At 36.1% G+C, this 15,326-nt stretch overlaps 3 protein-coding genes across 4 annotated transcripts; 2 read left to right on the forward strand and 1 right to left on the reverse strand.

Annotated features, from left to right (window-relative positions):
- Positions 1-1,135: 1,135 nt before the first annotated feature.
- Positions 1,136-2,251, reverse strand: LOC106774475 (pentatricopeptide repeat-containing protein At4g14170-like). Its single transcript, XM_014661481.2, has 2 exons — positions 2,059-2,251; positions 1,136-1,901 (listed from the first exon to the last, which is right to left on the reverse strand). The coding sequence occupies exons 1-2, from the start codon at positions 2,220-2,222 to the stop codon at positions 1,643-1,645; spliced, it is 423 nt and encodes a 140-aa protein (XP_014516967.1). The 5' UTR covers positions 2,223-2,251; the 3' UTR covers positions 1,136-1,642.
- A 163-nt stretch (positions 2,252-2,414) lies between these two features.
- Positions 2,415-7,612, forward strand: LOC106774474 (putative tRNA (cytidine(32)/guanosine(34)-2'-O)-methyltransferase). Of its 2 annotated transcripts, none has more exons than XM_014661479.2 (12): positions 2,415-2,484; positions 2,767-2,839; positions 2,913-3,006; positions 3,114-3,163; positions 3,307-3,356; positions 4,089-4,197; positions 5,012-5,072; positions 5,327-5,379; positions 5,736-5,828; positions 6,493-6,556; positions 6,976-7,083; positions 7,280-7,612. In XM_014661479.2, the coding sequence occupies exons 2-12, from the start codon at positions 2,813-2,815 to the stop codon at positions 7,519-7,521; spliced, it is 951 nt and encodes a 316-aa protein (XP_014516965.1). In that variant the 5' UTR covers positions 2,415-2,484; positions 2,767-2,812; the 3' UTR covers positions 7,522-7,612. The 2 variants fall into 2 exon arrangements, with proteins under 2 accessions (XP_014516965.1, XP_022642456.1); XM_022786735.1 differs by lacking the exon at positions 2,415-2,484 and adding an exon at positions 2,515-2,560.
- Positions 7,613-12,045: 4,433 nt separating this feature from the next.
- On the forward strand, positions 12,046-14,602 carry LOC106775191 (pentatricopeptide repeat-containing protein At4g21705, mitochondrial). The gene is made up of 2 exons (XM_014662273.2): positions 12,046-12,494; positions 12,915-14,602. The coding sequence occupies exons 1-2, from the start codon at positions 12,273-12,275 to the stop codon at positions 14,151-14,153; spliced, it is 1,461 nt and encodes a 486-aa protein (XP_014517759.1). The 5' UTR covers positions 12,046-12,272; the 3' UTR covers positions 14,154-14,602.
- The last annotated feature ends 724 nt before the right edge of the window (positions 14,603-15,326 follow it).

The raw sequence follows: 15,326 nt of genomic DNA on the forward strand, positions 1-15,326 counted from the left end.
AATTATTTTACAACATTAAGTTAGTGAGAAAAATAAAAACCATATTAAATGTAAAGTATATTAAAACTGAGATTATACTCAATTCATACATATTTCCCTCTCAGACTTAGTATAGTCTAGTTTAAAATATTTTTATTTTAGTTGGTGTAATTTTTGTTTTATCATTTCTGACAAATAGTTTTGTTTTTCTACAGGTACTATATTTTTATTCTTCTTATGAAGTAGGTAGGTTAGTTTACACACAACTAGATAGGTCTCTTGCTTTGTGATTTTAGACATTAACCCTGTTTCTATCTTTAAATTTTGTAGAGATACCCCTCTTCAAAGGGGCTGTCCTTGCAAATCAGGGCTTTGATCCATCACCTTTTGGTCAAAACGCATAGCAAAAGAGTCCTGTGCCCAAATTGATTTCAATTTTTTCCTTGGAGGCTGACCTAGGCTGAACCTGGAAGCACGAGGCAATGCTGACTCAAGATGAACCAGGGTTTGAAGCGCTGGGCAGCAATCAATTCTTGGGGGAGCTAGGCGGAACCAATTGAAGCTACATTGAAAGGGGTGAAGTCCAACCTTCTTTTGAACCAAAATCATTGCTTTCGTCTTTATGGTTTATGCAGTCCAACCAAATCACCAATTACATATTCTACGAAAGAGACCATCGATACTATAAATTATAATCTCAGGCCCCAGCTGATCATATCTTCCATTAATGCAATTAAAAGAAAGATCCTACAAGTGAATATATTTACTGAAAAATTAGTAAGTCTCCCATCATTTCAAAGATACATTTGCCTTTCTTTATTACAATGGAGCAGGAGTTTTAACAAGAAACAAAAAATATACAGAGCTTGCTCATAAGATTCTTCATACATTTTACTTCCAATTCAGCCGACTTTCATACTCAGGTCGACCATTACAACTCTCACGTATATATTTCATCCTTAACTTGTTACCAATTAAACTGAAGGTATGGTGCATCCATTCACGTCCTAATGGAATTTGATGAGACGACAATGAGTCATATCATAGTCAAGTGTCAGAAAAAAAAATAACGAAGTTTTATTTCGAATTCGTGTAGAATTTTTTCAGCTGAATGAATTCCATGCAAAAGTTCCAGAAAGTACAATAAAGGAGAAAATTGGCGGAATACTTCTCTGCTGATATACCAGAATATACGTTGGAACTGCAAATTGAGATAAATCATAAATCGATTCTACATATGGACAGAGTAATTAGACCGGTACTCAATATCAACCTCAGGAGGTTAGGAGGTTACATCATTCTTGGTACCATTCTCCATGTGAAAACTTCAATGATCCTCCCTTATCCTCCTCATCAGGCTCAACCCCTTCAATCAACATGCATGAAAATAGTTCCAATGTTCTTTTCCCATAACTGTTCATGGCAAGGCTATAGAGCACAATGCTATAACATCCTTGTGCACAATCATGTCAAAATCCTAAACCCCACTTGCATGTCTTCATGCTTCACATACATGTTTAGCAAAGCATTCCCGATATTTCCATCTACCACAAGGTCGTGTCGTCAGTCAATATATGAATGCACTCACCGCCCCAAACCCAATGCTGTAACAGAAGCACACGCTATTGTTGCCTCCTTAGGCTCTGTTTCTGCACTATTCGTTTTAACACATCAAAAGCCTCGTCGCAGCGTAACCCATCAACAAAGTGGTCCAAGAAATCATGTCCCTCATAGACATTTTATCAAACAGGCTCTTGGCATATTTCAACGACCCATTTTTTGCATACAGGTACGACACCGTGTTGTCAAAAACAATATCGGCGCTGGCAATCAACCTCACGCCGTAAGGGTCAACGGACTTGCTGAGTCTCAGAGCCCTGAGAGATGAACACGCGCACAACGCGCCCACGAGGGTGACTGCACTGGGTTTGACAATTTTGGGCATCGAGTTAATTTTGGAAAAACAGTGAAGAGCTTGGACCTCGAAGCCCGATTGGGCGACGCCCAATATTAGTGAGCTCCATGAAACGACATCGGGTGAGGAAATTTATCAGAAGAGGTTTGAGGCGGAGACGGTACCTTAGTTGGCGAGGTAGTGACCCGAATTGAGGAGACACACGTGGATTTAGAATGCTTTGGAGCGAGAGTGGTGGGAGGAGCAGGCCTTGAGGGCGTTGGTGAAGGTGTAGTGGTTCTGGGAGAAACCGTGTAAGGCATTTGGTTGTGGAGGTGAAAGAATGCATTTTTAGAGTTCGTGAGGAGTGATAGTAAAGGGTTCAACAATTGGGGTTTAGGGTTTGTGACGAGTTGTTGGTGAGCGCGAATTGCGATTTGATTCAGATTCTGAGCCGTCATAGGTTGTGAACACGGGTTGACCCGGTTACTGTTGCAATATTATCCAATTCGGCTTCGGGCATATATTATTTAATATATAACATAACCTAGGTAGCTAGTGAATGTGCTGTATGGTTGGAGAGGTGATCGTTGGATCGTTCAAGTTAAAAGGTGCATGGTTTTCTTTTCAATATTAGGATTGTAAAATTCTGGGGCTTGGTAGAGTTTTGTAAAATTCTGAGTCCGTGTAAGTTGTAATTTTCTGGGGGTTAAAATTTAGGGGCTTTTAAACTATGTAATGTAAATGTGAAAGGAGGATTTTCTGTATGTGCACCAGGTGTTTGAAAAAATGGCTAAAAGGATGGAAAGAAACTTTTATTTTATTCTTTTTAAATTTCTTGTTTTTATTTCAGTTGCATTGTTCTAATTTCTTTTGGCAATTGTTGGTGTCAGGGACTTGTTTTGCTTAATTTGTGGCAGGGCAAGTGAACGATAGAGTATGGGGAGAGCTTCAAGGGATAAGAGGGTGTGTTTGATTTTTATCCTACATAAGTGTTCTTTTTTAGGGTGCATTCATGCTTAGGTAAATTGGTTTTCAGGATATCTATTATCGGAAAGCAAAAGAGGAAGGTTGGCGTGCTCGAAGTGCCTTTAAACTCCTTCAGATAGATGAGGAATTCAACATCTTTGAAGGTGGGATGTCTGTCTTTCTCCACAAAAGCCTGTATTTGGCCTTTTGGGTTTGTTGAATATTTTTTCCGCTGAGACACTGTTTGAGATTAATTTTTTATTTTTTGCAGGAGTGAAGCGTGTTGTAGATTTGTGTGCTGCCCCGGGTAGCTGGAGTCAGGTACTTGTGATGAAATATTAATTGCCATGTCATACAAACTCTTAACAAACTAACATGTATTCAGAGGGTGGGAAAGCAGTCTAGTCCATGCATTCGCATGTCTTTTTTGATCACCATCACAATACTTAAGTTCTTATATGCAGGTTTTGAGTCGTAAGTTGTATCTCCCAGCCAAGCTTGCGCCTGATTCAAAGTAAGTTGGCTTTCTTTGAAAATTCTATAGTGTTTGCTCTCACATAACACATATCAGGGCAGTAGCTTTTCTTCATTGTTTCTCACCTGCAGATTCATGCGAAGACTTAGGATTGAAATTAAGCTCTATCAAACTTAATGTTTTCATTTTTGTTAGTCATCACGCACAACTGATGACTGTATTTTTATTGTTATTATAAAATATGACTTTCATCAAGACAAAGGAAAGAAATTAGTATATCATCTGTTCTTACATTGTTTTAATTCTATTTCTTTATGAACTCATTTAGCTTGACGTTTTTGGTGAATATAGTGTCCACCACTTGGTTTTCTTATCATATATTTTGGGAAGCTTAAATTGTTTTAGTTGATGTAAAGAAGCTAAAGTTGTGGTAACAATGTATGCTACAGTTTGGGGCACAGGGTTGGAGTATAACTCATCTTCTATGTAGCTTTTATTGGATGAAATGCTGACATGGGATAAATTAGGCATTTGGCTTCTTGATGGTTTAAACCTTTGGATTTTCAAGGGAGTTTCCCTTACAGACATGCTGATGGATTGAGTAGCTCTCCTTCAGTGATTTCTTCTTTTTTTCTTCTCTATCCTCCAAACTCAATTTTCGGTGCTTAAATAAATTATTTCTTTTATAGAAGAATGTCTCCTATTTAATCACTTATATTATCGCTCTGTCTCTATCAACATCATCAATTTCTTGTTGCATCATGTATGCAGTGGTGAAAATCTTCCTCTTATTGTTGCTATTGATTTGCAACCAATGGCTCCAATTGAAGGTGTCATTCAGGTGCAGGGAGATATAACTAATGCTCGAACAGCTGAAGTGGTACATATAGCAGTATTACCATAATTTTTTTGATGGATAATTATATAATATTTTGGATACATGTTGAGTAAGCTACATATCTTGTCAGAGATAGAAAATATACCTGTCTCTTTCAGTTTGTTGCCTCCTCAAATTTCATTGAGAAATTTCATAGTTTCCTTTTAAATATTTTACGTAAATGAAACATGTGTATGTATTACGAGTTTCATTTATTATATTTGTTTCTCTATCATTTGAATTACAACTATATATGCTGCTTTCTGTTAAAGGAACATCAGTCCAAACCATAAACCAGAACCATAACAATGAGCAAAGCATGGAAATGGAAGAGAGGAAAAGAAAAGCACTGCATTTTTAACCATGCTATAAATCACACTTTTCACTCATGTAAAATAACAGCTAGATATTATTGTTGTTTGTAAAGCCTATGTGTCCATTGTCATTGCTTGGGCAAATTTCCCCAAAATCAGAATAAACCCAATATAATACTCAACAAAACATTATCAACATTGTGGTCTGCATATGTTGCATGTTTTAGAGAGAATGGCAGAAATGCATAGTGTGACAAAAAAGAGATTTAATTTCCAGCTTTACAAAATCAATTTAGTTTGTATGTATGGATTCAAAATGCACAAGTATGTCTCATGATGTTCATAACAAATCGTTTCTGCTGGAGTCTACAATTTGTTGAAATTTGAAAGAATTATAAAGAACTGGTTTATTGGAGGCTGTTTTTTTTTCCATCAATTAAATTACTTAAATGACCATTGGAATTAAGTTTGTGAGCCCCTCTTCCTTCTCTTGATTTATTCAGGTCATTAGACATTTCGATGGCTGCAAGGCTGACCTGGTTGTCTGTGATGGTGCTCCTGATGGTAAAGAAAATGCTCAATTTAACTGATTAATTTCTTCATACACAATATTTATGTTTGAAGTTGTGCAATTTGACATGAGAACTACATTTATGAAAAGCTACATACAGTTTGACATTTTTGTTTTTAGCCTTAATCAAGGACCCAACCAGCCTGAATTATTGCCTCTCGTTTGTTATTCTATGTCAATTGTAAACATGCGTACAAAATCTCTTAATTTATTTGTAGTTTAAGAAATCAAGCTTTGACTTTTGCAGTTACTGGGCTTCACGACATGGATGAGTTCGTACAATCCCAACTCATACTTGCAGTAAGTATTTAATCTTTGTCCCTTTCTTATTGTTTGCGCCTTTTATTGTTTTTCGATCTGGATAGTCTCTGTTCACATTATCATTATTGCAAACTGGCGATGAGAAAATAAATTTGAAGGGTATATAAAATCAATGATTACTCCATCGGTTTCTCTTTTCCCTGTTGTGAAACAAGGATTAATTGATTATTGATATCTATTTTCAGTCCATCTACTCTCATGTCTAGTAAGCAGCATACACAGGAGATGATCTATATTAAATTGTATACTCCTTGATTAGCAAAGAGTTGCATGGTTTTATTTGCCCCTCTTGTTAGGTTTTTGTTGCAGATTGATGCTTATTGGTATCCTTGCAGGGGTTGACAATTGTTACTCATGTACTTAAGGAAGGAGGAAAGTTTATTGCAAAGATATTTAGAGGAAAGGACACGAGCCTTCTGTATTGTCAGGTATTTGAAGTTTCACCGTATCATGAGATTTTAGAAATGAAGACTTGTGTGCTTGTGCATAATTGACATTACTGCAAGTATGTTTTACATTCATGCCTCGCAGTCATCCAACTTTCAGTTAGCTTTTGGCAACATCTATAGACAAGTGATATGATTAAAGAATGAACAAGGGCTGCAAACCTTTGAAAGCATTATAAGTAATTCAAATACCACATAATATTTCTGCCTTTGGCATTTAGGTCACATCGTATAATGTGTATTTTTTTTTGTGTGAATGACAAGTCTTTCAAAGAGTTACACCAAAATTCTACAAAATGATTTTACTTTGAAAGAAAAGAAACACCATTGCTTCGTGATAAACAAAATAATTGCACTCACATAAGATAAATTTTGTGAATCGATTCTACGACTGAGTATGCCTTTTGTCTGGCTGGAATTTGATCCTACTCATTACCCAATCTAAAATTTTAGTTGAATTGTGAAATTGTTTCGTAGTTCCACTTTCTGCCAAATATTCATTTCGAAATAATTGGAAAGTGGCAAAGTTTTATCATTGTCTCTCAAAATTACCTGGTCTTATTCTGTTACATAGTTTTTCTGAATTTATTTATTTTTCTATAACCCTAGAATCATCATGACAACCTCTGTCGTCTCTGCTTTGCAGCTAAAGTTATTCTTTCCTGTAGTGACATTTGCAAAACCAAAAAGCAGCCGCAATTCTAGCATTGGTAAGGATTTTTAGTTTCTCAATGCTTGCTATTTTTTGCTTTGCATACTTTTTCCCCTCTTTATAGTTTCTTTTTTATTATGACAATTACTGTGTTTAGGAATTTGCAGTCATGACATCACATAGTAATTGACAGTCGTCACATTAATTAGATTTGAACAGAAGCTTTTCTATCTTGTAACAAATGTCTATGAAGTTATGAACTTCGTAATACTACTTGATTAATATAGCTGTAGCCTCTTCTGGAGTTAACTTCAAAAGTACTACTTGTTTAATATAGCCGTGACACCTTGCAGTTACAAGTGTTTAAGCTAGTTTTTATCACACTAACATTGGCAAAGGTATGCTTAAAAATGTTAGGAAGTGGGTAATTCTATTTGACTAGTATTTGAGCTAATTCTAGGTTTTTCACCCTTCCAGAGGCATTTGCAGTCTGTGAAAACTATTCTCCTCCTGAAGGATTCAATCCAAAAGATCTGCATCGCCTTCTTGAGAAGGTTGGAAGTCCCTCAGGGGTAGATGATACAGGTATATGTTCGTCCTTATAGTAAATCTTGTATGCAATTATAGACTATAAAATTCAACCTCATAAAGTTAATCCTGAATATTGTAAGCTAAAATAATAATGACTCTGAGAAATATCTTTTGTTGTTTTCATTGTATCACCAGGAGACTTATTTTTCATGGCTTTGGTCTCCAGTAACTGATGCATGTGGTTTTTCAGATTGTTGTAGTGGATGGTTGGAAGGTCCTAATAAGGTGTATATCCCATTTCTAGCTTGTGGTGACCTCAGAGGTTATGATTCTGATCGCTCATATCCACTACCTAAAGTTGATGGGGGGACATATCAGAGCTTGGATCCTGTACAACCCCCAATCGCTCCACCTTACAAGAGAGCTCTGGAGCTAAAAAAGGCCTCCAATCAAGGAGTTCGAGAACCTGAAAACCTCTCGTTGGATTCTTGATCGTGCTACACTGTTTATTCATAATGTCATTTGGAACTGTGTTTTTCGATTATAAATGATTAACGTACGTGTGAACTTTAACACTTTCTTTTCTCTTGTACCATCATTGCATGCCTGACTAGTCTTTTGTTGTAACAATTTTTGAAATGAATACAGATAATTCTAAGGTAAAAATCATCTAAACATGTAAAATTTTCACTGGCTGATGTTGACGATGTTAGGATGTTGCTTTAAATCAGCAAATTTCAACAAAAACAAGGAAACGAGACAAGATAAACAAGATGTCGTTAGCAAGCACTTGTTTGCTCGATTCTTTTTGTTGTCTTTTCCACTGGGGATTGCACGTCGCACTTGACCCTGCCAGTGCGCAGGAGCAATCGAACTTTGCGTGCTCTTGGTGTAATCATTACATTTTTAATTTATCCAATGGTTGATATTAATACGTTGCCGCTATTCGTAATTTGTAAATTGTTTATCTAAGCTCATTTTCATGTTTAAGAACAATGATTAGCATGACTTGCAATGAATAGAATTTGGATGGATTCGTTGGACAGTGTGGGGTGATTTTGTAGTGCTGTGGTCAAAGCATGGTTGAAAGTTGATAGATTGGGATAATTCACAGATTTTTCAGCGTATGGTTACAATTGCTTTCCTTTCCAAGTGTGTTATACAACAGAAGCCTAGAAAGTGGAAGTTCCTGTCTTTGGGCTGTGGGGTCTATCGTAATTAATTAATAAAGTGTTATTTATACAAAATTTCCCATGCAAAATGAGAGGGGTCCAAGATAAGATAATGTCAAAAAGTAAGTATATCTCCAAAATAATTTTTGATATAATGATTTCAATTAAATACAAAACTATATTAAATAATAGAAAGAGAAACATTTCGGCAGATGTATTAAAATTCACTATCGATAATTCCAAGTTTAACTTTAACAGTCCATTCAAGTCGGTCTGGAGTTTGTCTTTTTTTCTTTACTGGGTGCTTTTTCTATTTCCATAAAAACCATCCTTTTATCAGATATAGAAAAACACAATGCAAGAAATTGATTGATACATAATTCAAATTTTAATGTTTGGAGCAAGACCAAGTTAAAATCGAGAAACTCGTCCAATTCTGGGAAGAACCAATAATTTATTTGTGTAAATTATTCAGATCCGGTTAAACCATGTCGGGAATGAAATAAACTATTCTGAGGGAAATATCCAATAACATGGTTAAGAAAAGGTTTTCAGGTGAAGAAATAAATGAAAACTGATAAACACGTTAATGTATTCAAGTAAACTGAAAAGACTTGTACAGTCCGCAATTCAAACTTTGATTTGAACCGATGTTTTATGCAAATAATGTCTTTGCTGCTAATGAGACATGAAAAGGATTGACCTCTAATTTTGAACTAATGAACATGACACGTGAAATCAAGAAAGCATATCCCTTTTAATATACATACACGATAATACATCTCTTGCATGCAGCAGCAGCCTTGAGAAGACTTTCCAAACCGTGATTTGCATGGAGAGACTCAACTTGGTCTCTCCCTGGACGAAGAAGAATGTAAAAACTGAATGCAATCTTCTACAGCCTTAGCACGATATGATGAGTCGTTAGGGTCGGATAGTGAACGCGACCTTACCAAAGTGGATGAAGAAACCTTTCTGGAGGATCTCCTTCTCATAGAAACAACTCTAATGGAATTTGCTACCTTTTCTCCAAGTCGTAGTAGGAATCTCACAGGTGACAATAAAGGGTCTTTGGACATTCTTGTGAAACTCCAACTTCCAATGACCCTCTTCCTGTTTCCTAATACGCTATGTTTGAGAAACATGGTTGGTTTCTCATTGACGTCAGGACTGAAGCTTACTCTCTTACTTTTTCTCAACATTTTGATGAACAACACGCAACCTTCAATCGCACAAAAAGCCAATATTTCAATTTTTTTTATTCTGTCTGGCAGAGAGGAGAGGCAAAGAGCAAATAGCTGCTAGAGGGGACTGTTGGAAAGGTTGGCAAAGGAGTATATGTAGACAAATTATTTTAAGGAAACATGCTAACAAGAAAAATAGAAAGAGGACGAAGTTAAATCCTTAAGAAGGTGAATGTTTCAGGAACTCTTAAAGGCATATAGGTGCATGAGACGAGCACACATGGGCATGTTCTGGAATCCAAATATTTACCACTAGTGTGTGAGGTCTACCATTACGAAGCAAAGGTGAGGCAAAGTCTGCAGTGTGAACAGCAGCAATATTGGGATGGAATTGCCCAGAGAAAAGGGAGTTTGGTCAAAAGACAAAATGGTGGAGCCATGGAGACTGAAGAGGGAGACAGGAATGAAAATGTTAAGGTTAATGTAAAGAGGTAGCAAAGAGAGAAAAAGAGTAGGGAGATGATGGATACTCTTCTAATCAGCATTGCTTTTGAGCTGGTGTTGCAGGGCCTACACCTGCTTTTTGCTCCCTATTTGTCTTCGGTTATGTTTCTAAAATCTGAAATTTAGATACCACAGCCCCCATATGTTGTGCAATGGAAGAAAGAGAATGGAGCAGGGAATTTGAATGTGGGGTTTGCGTGAACATTGGGGAATTGCTTAATCTTCTTTTTCTTGTTCCTTTTTCTGTGCTACTGCTCTTTATCAGGAAATTCCTGGAGAGAAAAATGTTACTCCATTATGGCCTCAATGCACTTTTATTTCCTATGTCATAACTCTCACTTTATGACTTTGTTGGATCCACTCATTCTGTCAGCGATCAATTTTTGGCTGTACAGTTTCAATACACGCCACATTTTTAGAACAATGAACAAACTAGAAACTTTGAGGAATTATTATAAATTTAACTGTAAGAGATTATTTGTAAGAGATCACATGTCTGAACTACACATATGCTTTAAACTTTTAGAACATTTTTTATTTTATGTTTTGTTCATTTGCAATCACAGAGATGCTTTGCCCTCAATAATTTTGTATTTTCCTTGCTGGTTTGCTGTATCGTACAAATCCCAAGGCTTCTATATTTTTTTGACAAAGATCCGTGTAAGCCACCACCGAGTGTCATTATTCTTTATGACATTGATAAGTATGGTTAGTGACAATTCTCATTTCTTTCTTAATATATAGCATTCTTTTATTTCTTTATACAGTGAAGCAGATTACTACAGTGTAGCCATTGGTGTCCTGTTTTCAAATGTCATTGATTTCTGACATTACTAGTCCACCAGAGGTTTCTAATTGTCCTTGTCCTTTCAGTTCCGATCATATCTGCCAAGCGTTTAATGAATTTGTATTCAATGGCAGATTATTGAATTCGAAATCCTTTTACTGCTAAACAACTCAGCCAGATTTTCTTCAACATATAACAGCTAGGTCTGCTCCATAGGTGATTTAAGGTTTATGTTTTTTAATGTTTAATGTGTTCATGATTTGATTTGACATTGTGTTTTATGTTTAAATTTATCATTGGATGTGTTGGAATGGTGATTTGATTTGGCTGATATTGAAGGTTAACATAAAGAGGTATTTCATGGATACTCTTCTAATCAGCGTTGCTTTTGAGGTGGTAGTGCAGGGCCTACACATACACAAATGTCTGTTCTGAAATCTGAAATTATATTCAATGTTTCTGTTTGTTATGTGATGAGAGAAAGTAGGGACTTCAAAATTAAGGAATGTGTTTTAATATGGATTTGGCGTAAAATGTAAGGCATTGGTTCATCTTTTTCCTGCGACTTTTCTATCCTATTTGGTATGCCACAAGATCTTTGAAAGAGGTTTATTCTATTTCAGCTTGATGTTGAATTATGTCATATAAAAAAGGAATGAAGGGGAAAATTTTGTATCACTATTATAAATTCATCAGTATCAAGAGATTATGTTTGTCTTAGATGATAATACAGTTCCTAATTCTGCAAATATGTTATTCTTGTTTTTGTTTTCTTTGCCGTCTAACAACTACATTTTTCTAATTATTGTTTTATAATAATTTACATGCAGCTATATGCATATAATACAATAAAAGCAGTTGATAATTAAGTTCTTATTCAGAAAAAAGGGACTTTCCAAAAGCCAATTTGGAAAAAGTGGGTGGTACGATATATTTCAAATAATTTTGTAATATTCATTGACAAATAATTCATGTTATAAGTCCTTAGTTTTGTTCTCTCCTGCTAGGTATTTAGGGTTATATATAAGTCTCAATATAGGGAGAAAATGCAGAAGAGCTGCACAACCATACTACTTGAACCATGATTTAATATGTTTTGATATTAGTGTAAATGTTCATAATTCTGACACCTCATAGAGGAACAACATTTATTCTATGAAGGTTGATAACCCTTTGATTTGTTGTTTACATACCTATCAACATTCTCAAATGTTCAAGAACATCAAACGTTGTTAGAACAATTAAAAATGTTTTTTTTTTTCTTTTTTTCATTTTATACACTAAATTTATGTTTATAATAACAGAGTTGCCAATTTTTAAATATTTTTCATTCCCCAATTTTTATTATTAGAGCAGATCATTCATAATATCCAATAATATCCAACAGCAACACTGACAAGAGCAACAACTTTGTCAAAAAAAAAACAACAACAAAGACAGATTAATTTCCATTGAAGACTTTGGCGATCTTTTCTGTGGGTACCAAAGGAAGATAAGTTGAAACCCTACAACCTTTCTCGGCCGAGGAAACAATAACCTCGTTGAACTGCGCAGTAGAGAAAGAGAGAGAGAAACCCTAGCGAAGGCATTGAAGAGATGATTCTTCGCAGAATCGCAATCACGTGCAGATCATACTACACGAGCAGGACAAATAAACCGAGCCTGTACACAAAAATCAGTCCCCTCGGAAATCCCAACACCAGTGTGGTTCCGGTGCTCGACGATTGGGTGTACAAGGGAAACAAGGTCCGAGTCGCAGAACTTCAACGCATCATTCGTGACCTTCGCAAACGCAGTAGGTTCTCCCAAGCCCTCCAGGTCTGTTTTATTTTCATTCATGCTTCTCTTAAATTACACGAACTAAGATTAGATTGAAAAATGTCATCATCTTTGTGCTCTTCACTAAAAGAGACAGATTCTCAATTTCGTTCTTATGTGTAAATGTTTATTAAATTGCTTCCTATTAGTACAAAATTTACCAGTTTAATCACTGTTATCGTATGCTGACTGCTAAACACATTGCCCATTTTAATTTGATTGGGTGCTTCACTTACTGACCGAACATACATGTATGTGGACCAAATTAAAAATATGCAACTGCATGTAGGAACTTTGTTAAAGTGTGGTTTGCAAATTACAAAGTTAGGTTCGCTTTTACTTATTGTGAATGTACCGTGATTGGAAAGGCTGGTTGTTTTTTCGCCTCAAGTTAATTATATCGTCAATGACTGACTGCAGGTATCTGAGTGGATGTACATGAAGGGTGTGTGCATATTTTCTCCAACGGAACATGCGGTGCATTTGGATTTGATTGGCAATGTTCAAGGATTCTCTGCTGCAGAAAGCTATTTTGATGCCTTGAGGGATAAAGACAAAACTCATCAGACCTACGGTGCTCTCTTGAATTGCTACGCTCGCCAGCGGGAAACAGACAAGGCCCTCTCTCATTTTCAGAAAATGAAGGAGTTGGGGTTTGCTTCGTCTCCACTAACTTACAATGTCATTATGTGCATGTATGCAAAGATTGGACAGCATGAGAAGGTTGCCGATGTGCTAAGTGAGATGAAAAAGAACCAAGTCATGCCTGACAACTTCAGCTACAGGATCTGTATAAATTCTTATGGTGTGAGGTCTGATTTTGGTGGAATGGAAAGAGTGTTGAAAGAGATGGAGACTCAACCAGACATTGTCATGGACTGGAACACTTACTCTATCGTGGCCAATTTTTATATAAAAGCTGGGTTTAGACGCGAGGCAGTTTCTGCCCTAAAGAAATCCGAGGAGAGGCTAGGTAACAAAGATGGCGAGGGTCACAATCACCTCATCTCTATGTATGCCCGACTTGAATTGAAAAAAGAGGTTATGAGAATATGGGATTTGGAGAAAAGTTCTTGCAAGAGGTGCATAAACAGAGATTTCACAACCATGTTAGAATCTCTGGTAAAGCTTGGGGAGCTTGATGAAGCTGAGAAAATACTTACGGAATGGGAATCCTCCGGAAATTGTTATGATTTTGGAATCCCTAGTATTGTAATCATTGGGTATGCACAAAAAGGTTTGCATGAGAAAGCCGAGGCCATCCTCCTAGAGTTACAAAATAAGGAAAAGCTCACAAGCCCAAACTGTTGGTCGATGGTGGCAGGTGGATATCTTAACAAAGGTGACACGGAGAAGGCATTGGGGTGCTTTAAAACTGCCCTCTCTATGTACGTGGAAAATAAAGGATGGAAGCCGAATGCAAAGGTAGTCGCAGAACTGTTGCGTTGGATTGCTGATAACGGCAGTATTGAAGATGCAGAAGATTTCATCAGATTGTTAAGAAAGGCCGTCCCAGTGAATAGACAAGTATATCATACCCTAATCAAGGCTTATGTGCGAGGTGGTAAAGAAGTGGATGAGCTTCTGGAGCACATGGAGAAAGATGGCATTGTTGAAAACGAAGAAACTAAGAAAATAATTAACATCAGGAGTGCATGAATTTTGAAACTTAGTTATGCATTTCTTGTACAGTGAAATCTTCATGAGTTGGTTTATTCTGGGATCATTTTACTAGGATTTAGTCAAGGATCGATTTATTTATTCTCGGGGTTCAACCAAGTCCTCGAAAGTGGTAATCTCCTTCACCTTAGTTCCCCCATTTAGTTAAACTACAAAATAGTTCTTGAATGTGTGAATAGTATTTCAAGTTAGACCTTTCATTAGGTGATTTCTAAACTTAATGGATGCGCACACAAGACACACTATCAAACATGGTATTGACCTTGACCAATTTTGATGACAGATGGATAGTCTAAAGCGATGCTGTTAGGGGGCGAAAATGAAAGTGTAAAACATTGATCCAAAAGTCACATTTTTATACCTTTTCTCTATGTGTTAACACTCCATTTTGCTTTTTTTCTTCTTTAATAAAATTCCTTTTTTAGTTTTATAGAGTTAGTAATTTTCTAAAATTAGCATAGATATTAGTTTTAGGTGTAAAATTAGAGATTTATAAAAATGTTGATAAAATTGTGCTTTTTAAATATTCAATTGTGTCTAGAAATAAAATGTTTCCTTTTCTTTAAAAAAATAAGAATAAAAATATAGAGCTAGTTTGTGTTTTGCCTAGACAGGTCTCTTGCTTTGTGATTTTAGACGTTAACCCTGTTTCAATCTTTGAATCTGTCTTCCAGTCGCAAATTTTGTTAGTATTAGCTTGTGGTATAATGTGAGGATAACGGTGCCTCATGATATTCCAAAGAAGCTCATGGAAATACGAGGTGGAGTCAAATGCTTGCAGGTTCACTTAAACAAGTGGGAGTTGCACTCCCAGTAGGTTGCTGTAAAAACTGCGGGACATGCCATTTGCGAAATCAATGTTACTTTCAAATCTTTCTCTCCCCTTCACGACATAATTTACAAAGTGTACTTTTATTTATTTATTCACATATTTAAATGTTCTCTTTAAAATCGAATAACTTACTAAGTAAATTACTTGGTTAGGTAACGGGTTTAATCTACAATGTTACCCCTCTTTCTTAATCTACAATACTTTACTTTTAAATCCACGCATACTTATATCTAATTCCTTTAAAGAAATAAATTTTACCGCCAAATCTATCTAAATCAATCAGACTCTTTTCCAATTCAAATTCTTTCCCGAACACACCT

The sequence above is a fragment of the Vigna radiata genome, chromosome 10 (assembly GCF_000741045.1).
Source record: "Vigna radiata var. radiata cultivar VC1973A chromosome 10, Vradiata_ver6, whole genome shotgun sequence".
Taxonomy (NCBI): domain Eukaryota; kingdom Viridiplantae; phylum Streptophyta; class Magnoliopsida; order Fabales; family Fabaceae; genus Vigna; species Vigna radiata.

Excerpts from the sequence above, each read along its gene's own strand:
- LOC106774475 (XM_014661481.2), bottom strand. The coding sequence starts at position 2,222 with ATGCATTCTTTCACCTCCACAACCAAATGCCTTACACGGTTTCTCCCA. Across the intron at positions 1,902-2,058 it reads TCACTACCTCGCCAACTAAG|TGCAGTCACCCTCGTGGGCG; the intron begins GTACCGTCTCCG and ends TGTCAAACCCAG.
- LOC106774474 (XM_014661479.2), top strand. The coding sequence starts at position 2,813 with ATGGGGAGAGCTTCAAGGGATAAGAGG. Across the intron at positions 5,073-5,326 it reads CTGTGATGGTGCTCCTGATG|TTACTGGGCTTCACGACATG; the intron begins GTAAAGAAAATG and ends TGACTTTTGCAG. Across the intron at positions 7,084-7,279 it reads CTCAGGGGTAGATGATACAG|ATTGTTGTAGTGGATGGTTG; the intron begins GTATATGTTCGT and ends GTGGTTTTTCAG.
- LOC106775191 (XM_014662273.2), top strand. The coding sequence starts at position 12,273 with ATGATTCTTCGCAGAATCGCAATCACGTGCAGATCATACTACACGAGC. Across the intron at positions 12,495-12,914 it reads GGTTCTCCCAAGCCCTCCAG|GTATCTGAGTGGATGTACAT; the intron begins GTCTGTTTTATT and ends GACTGACTGCAG.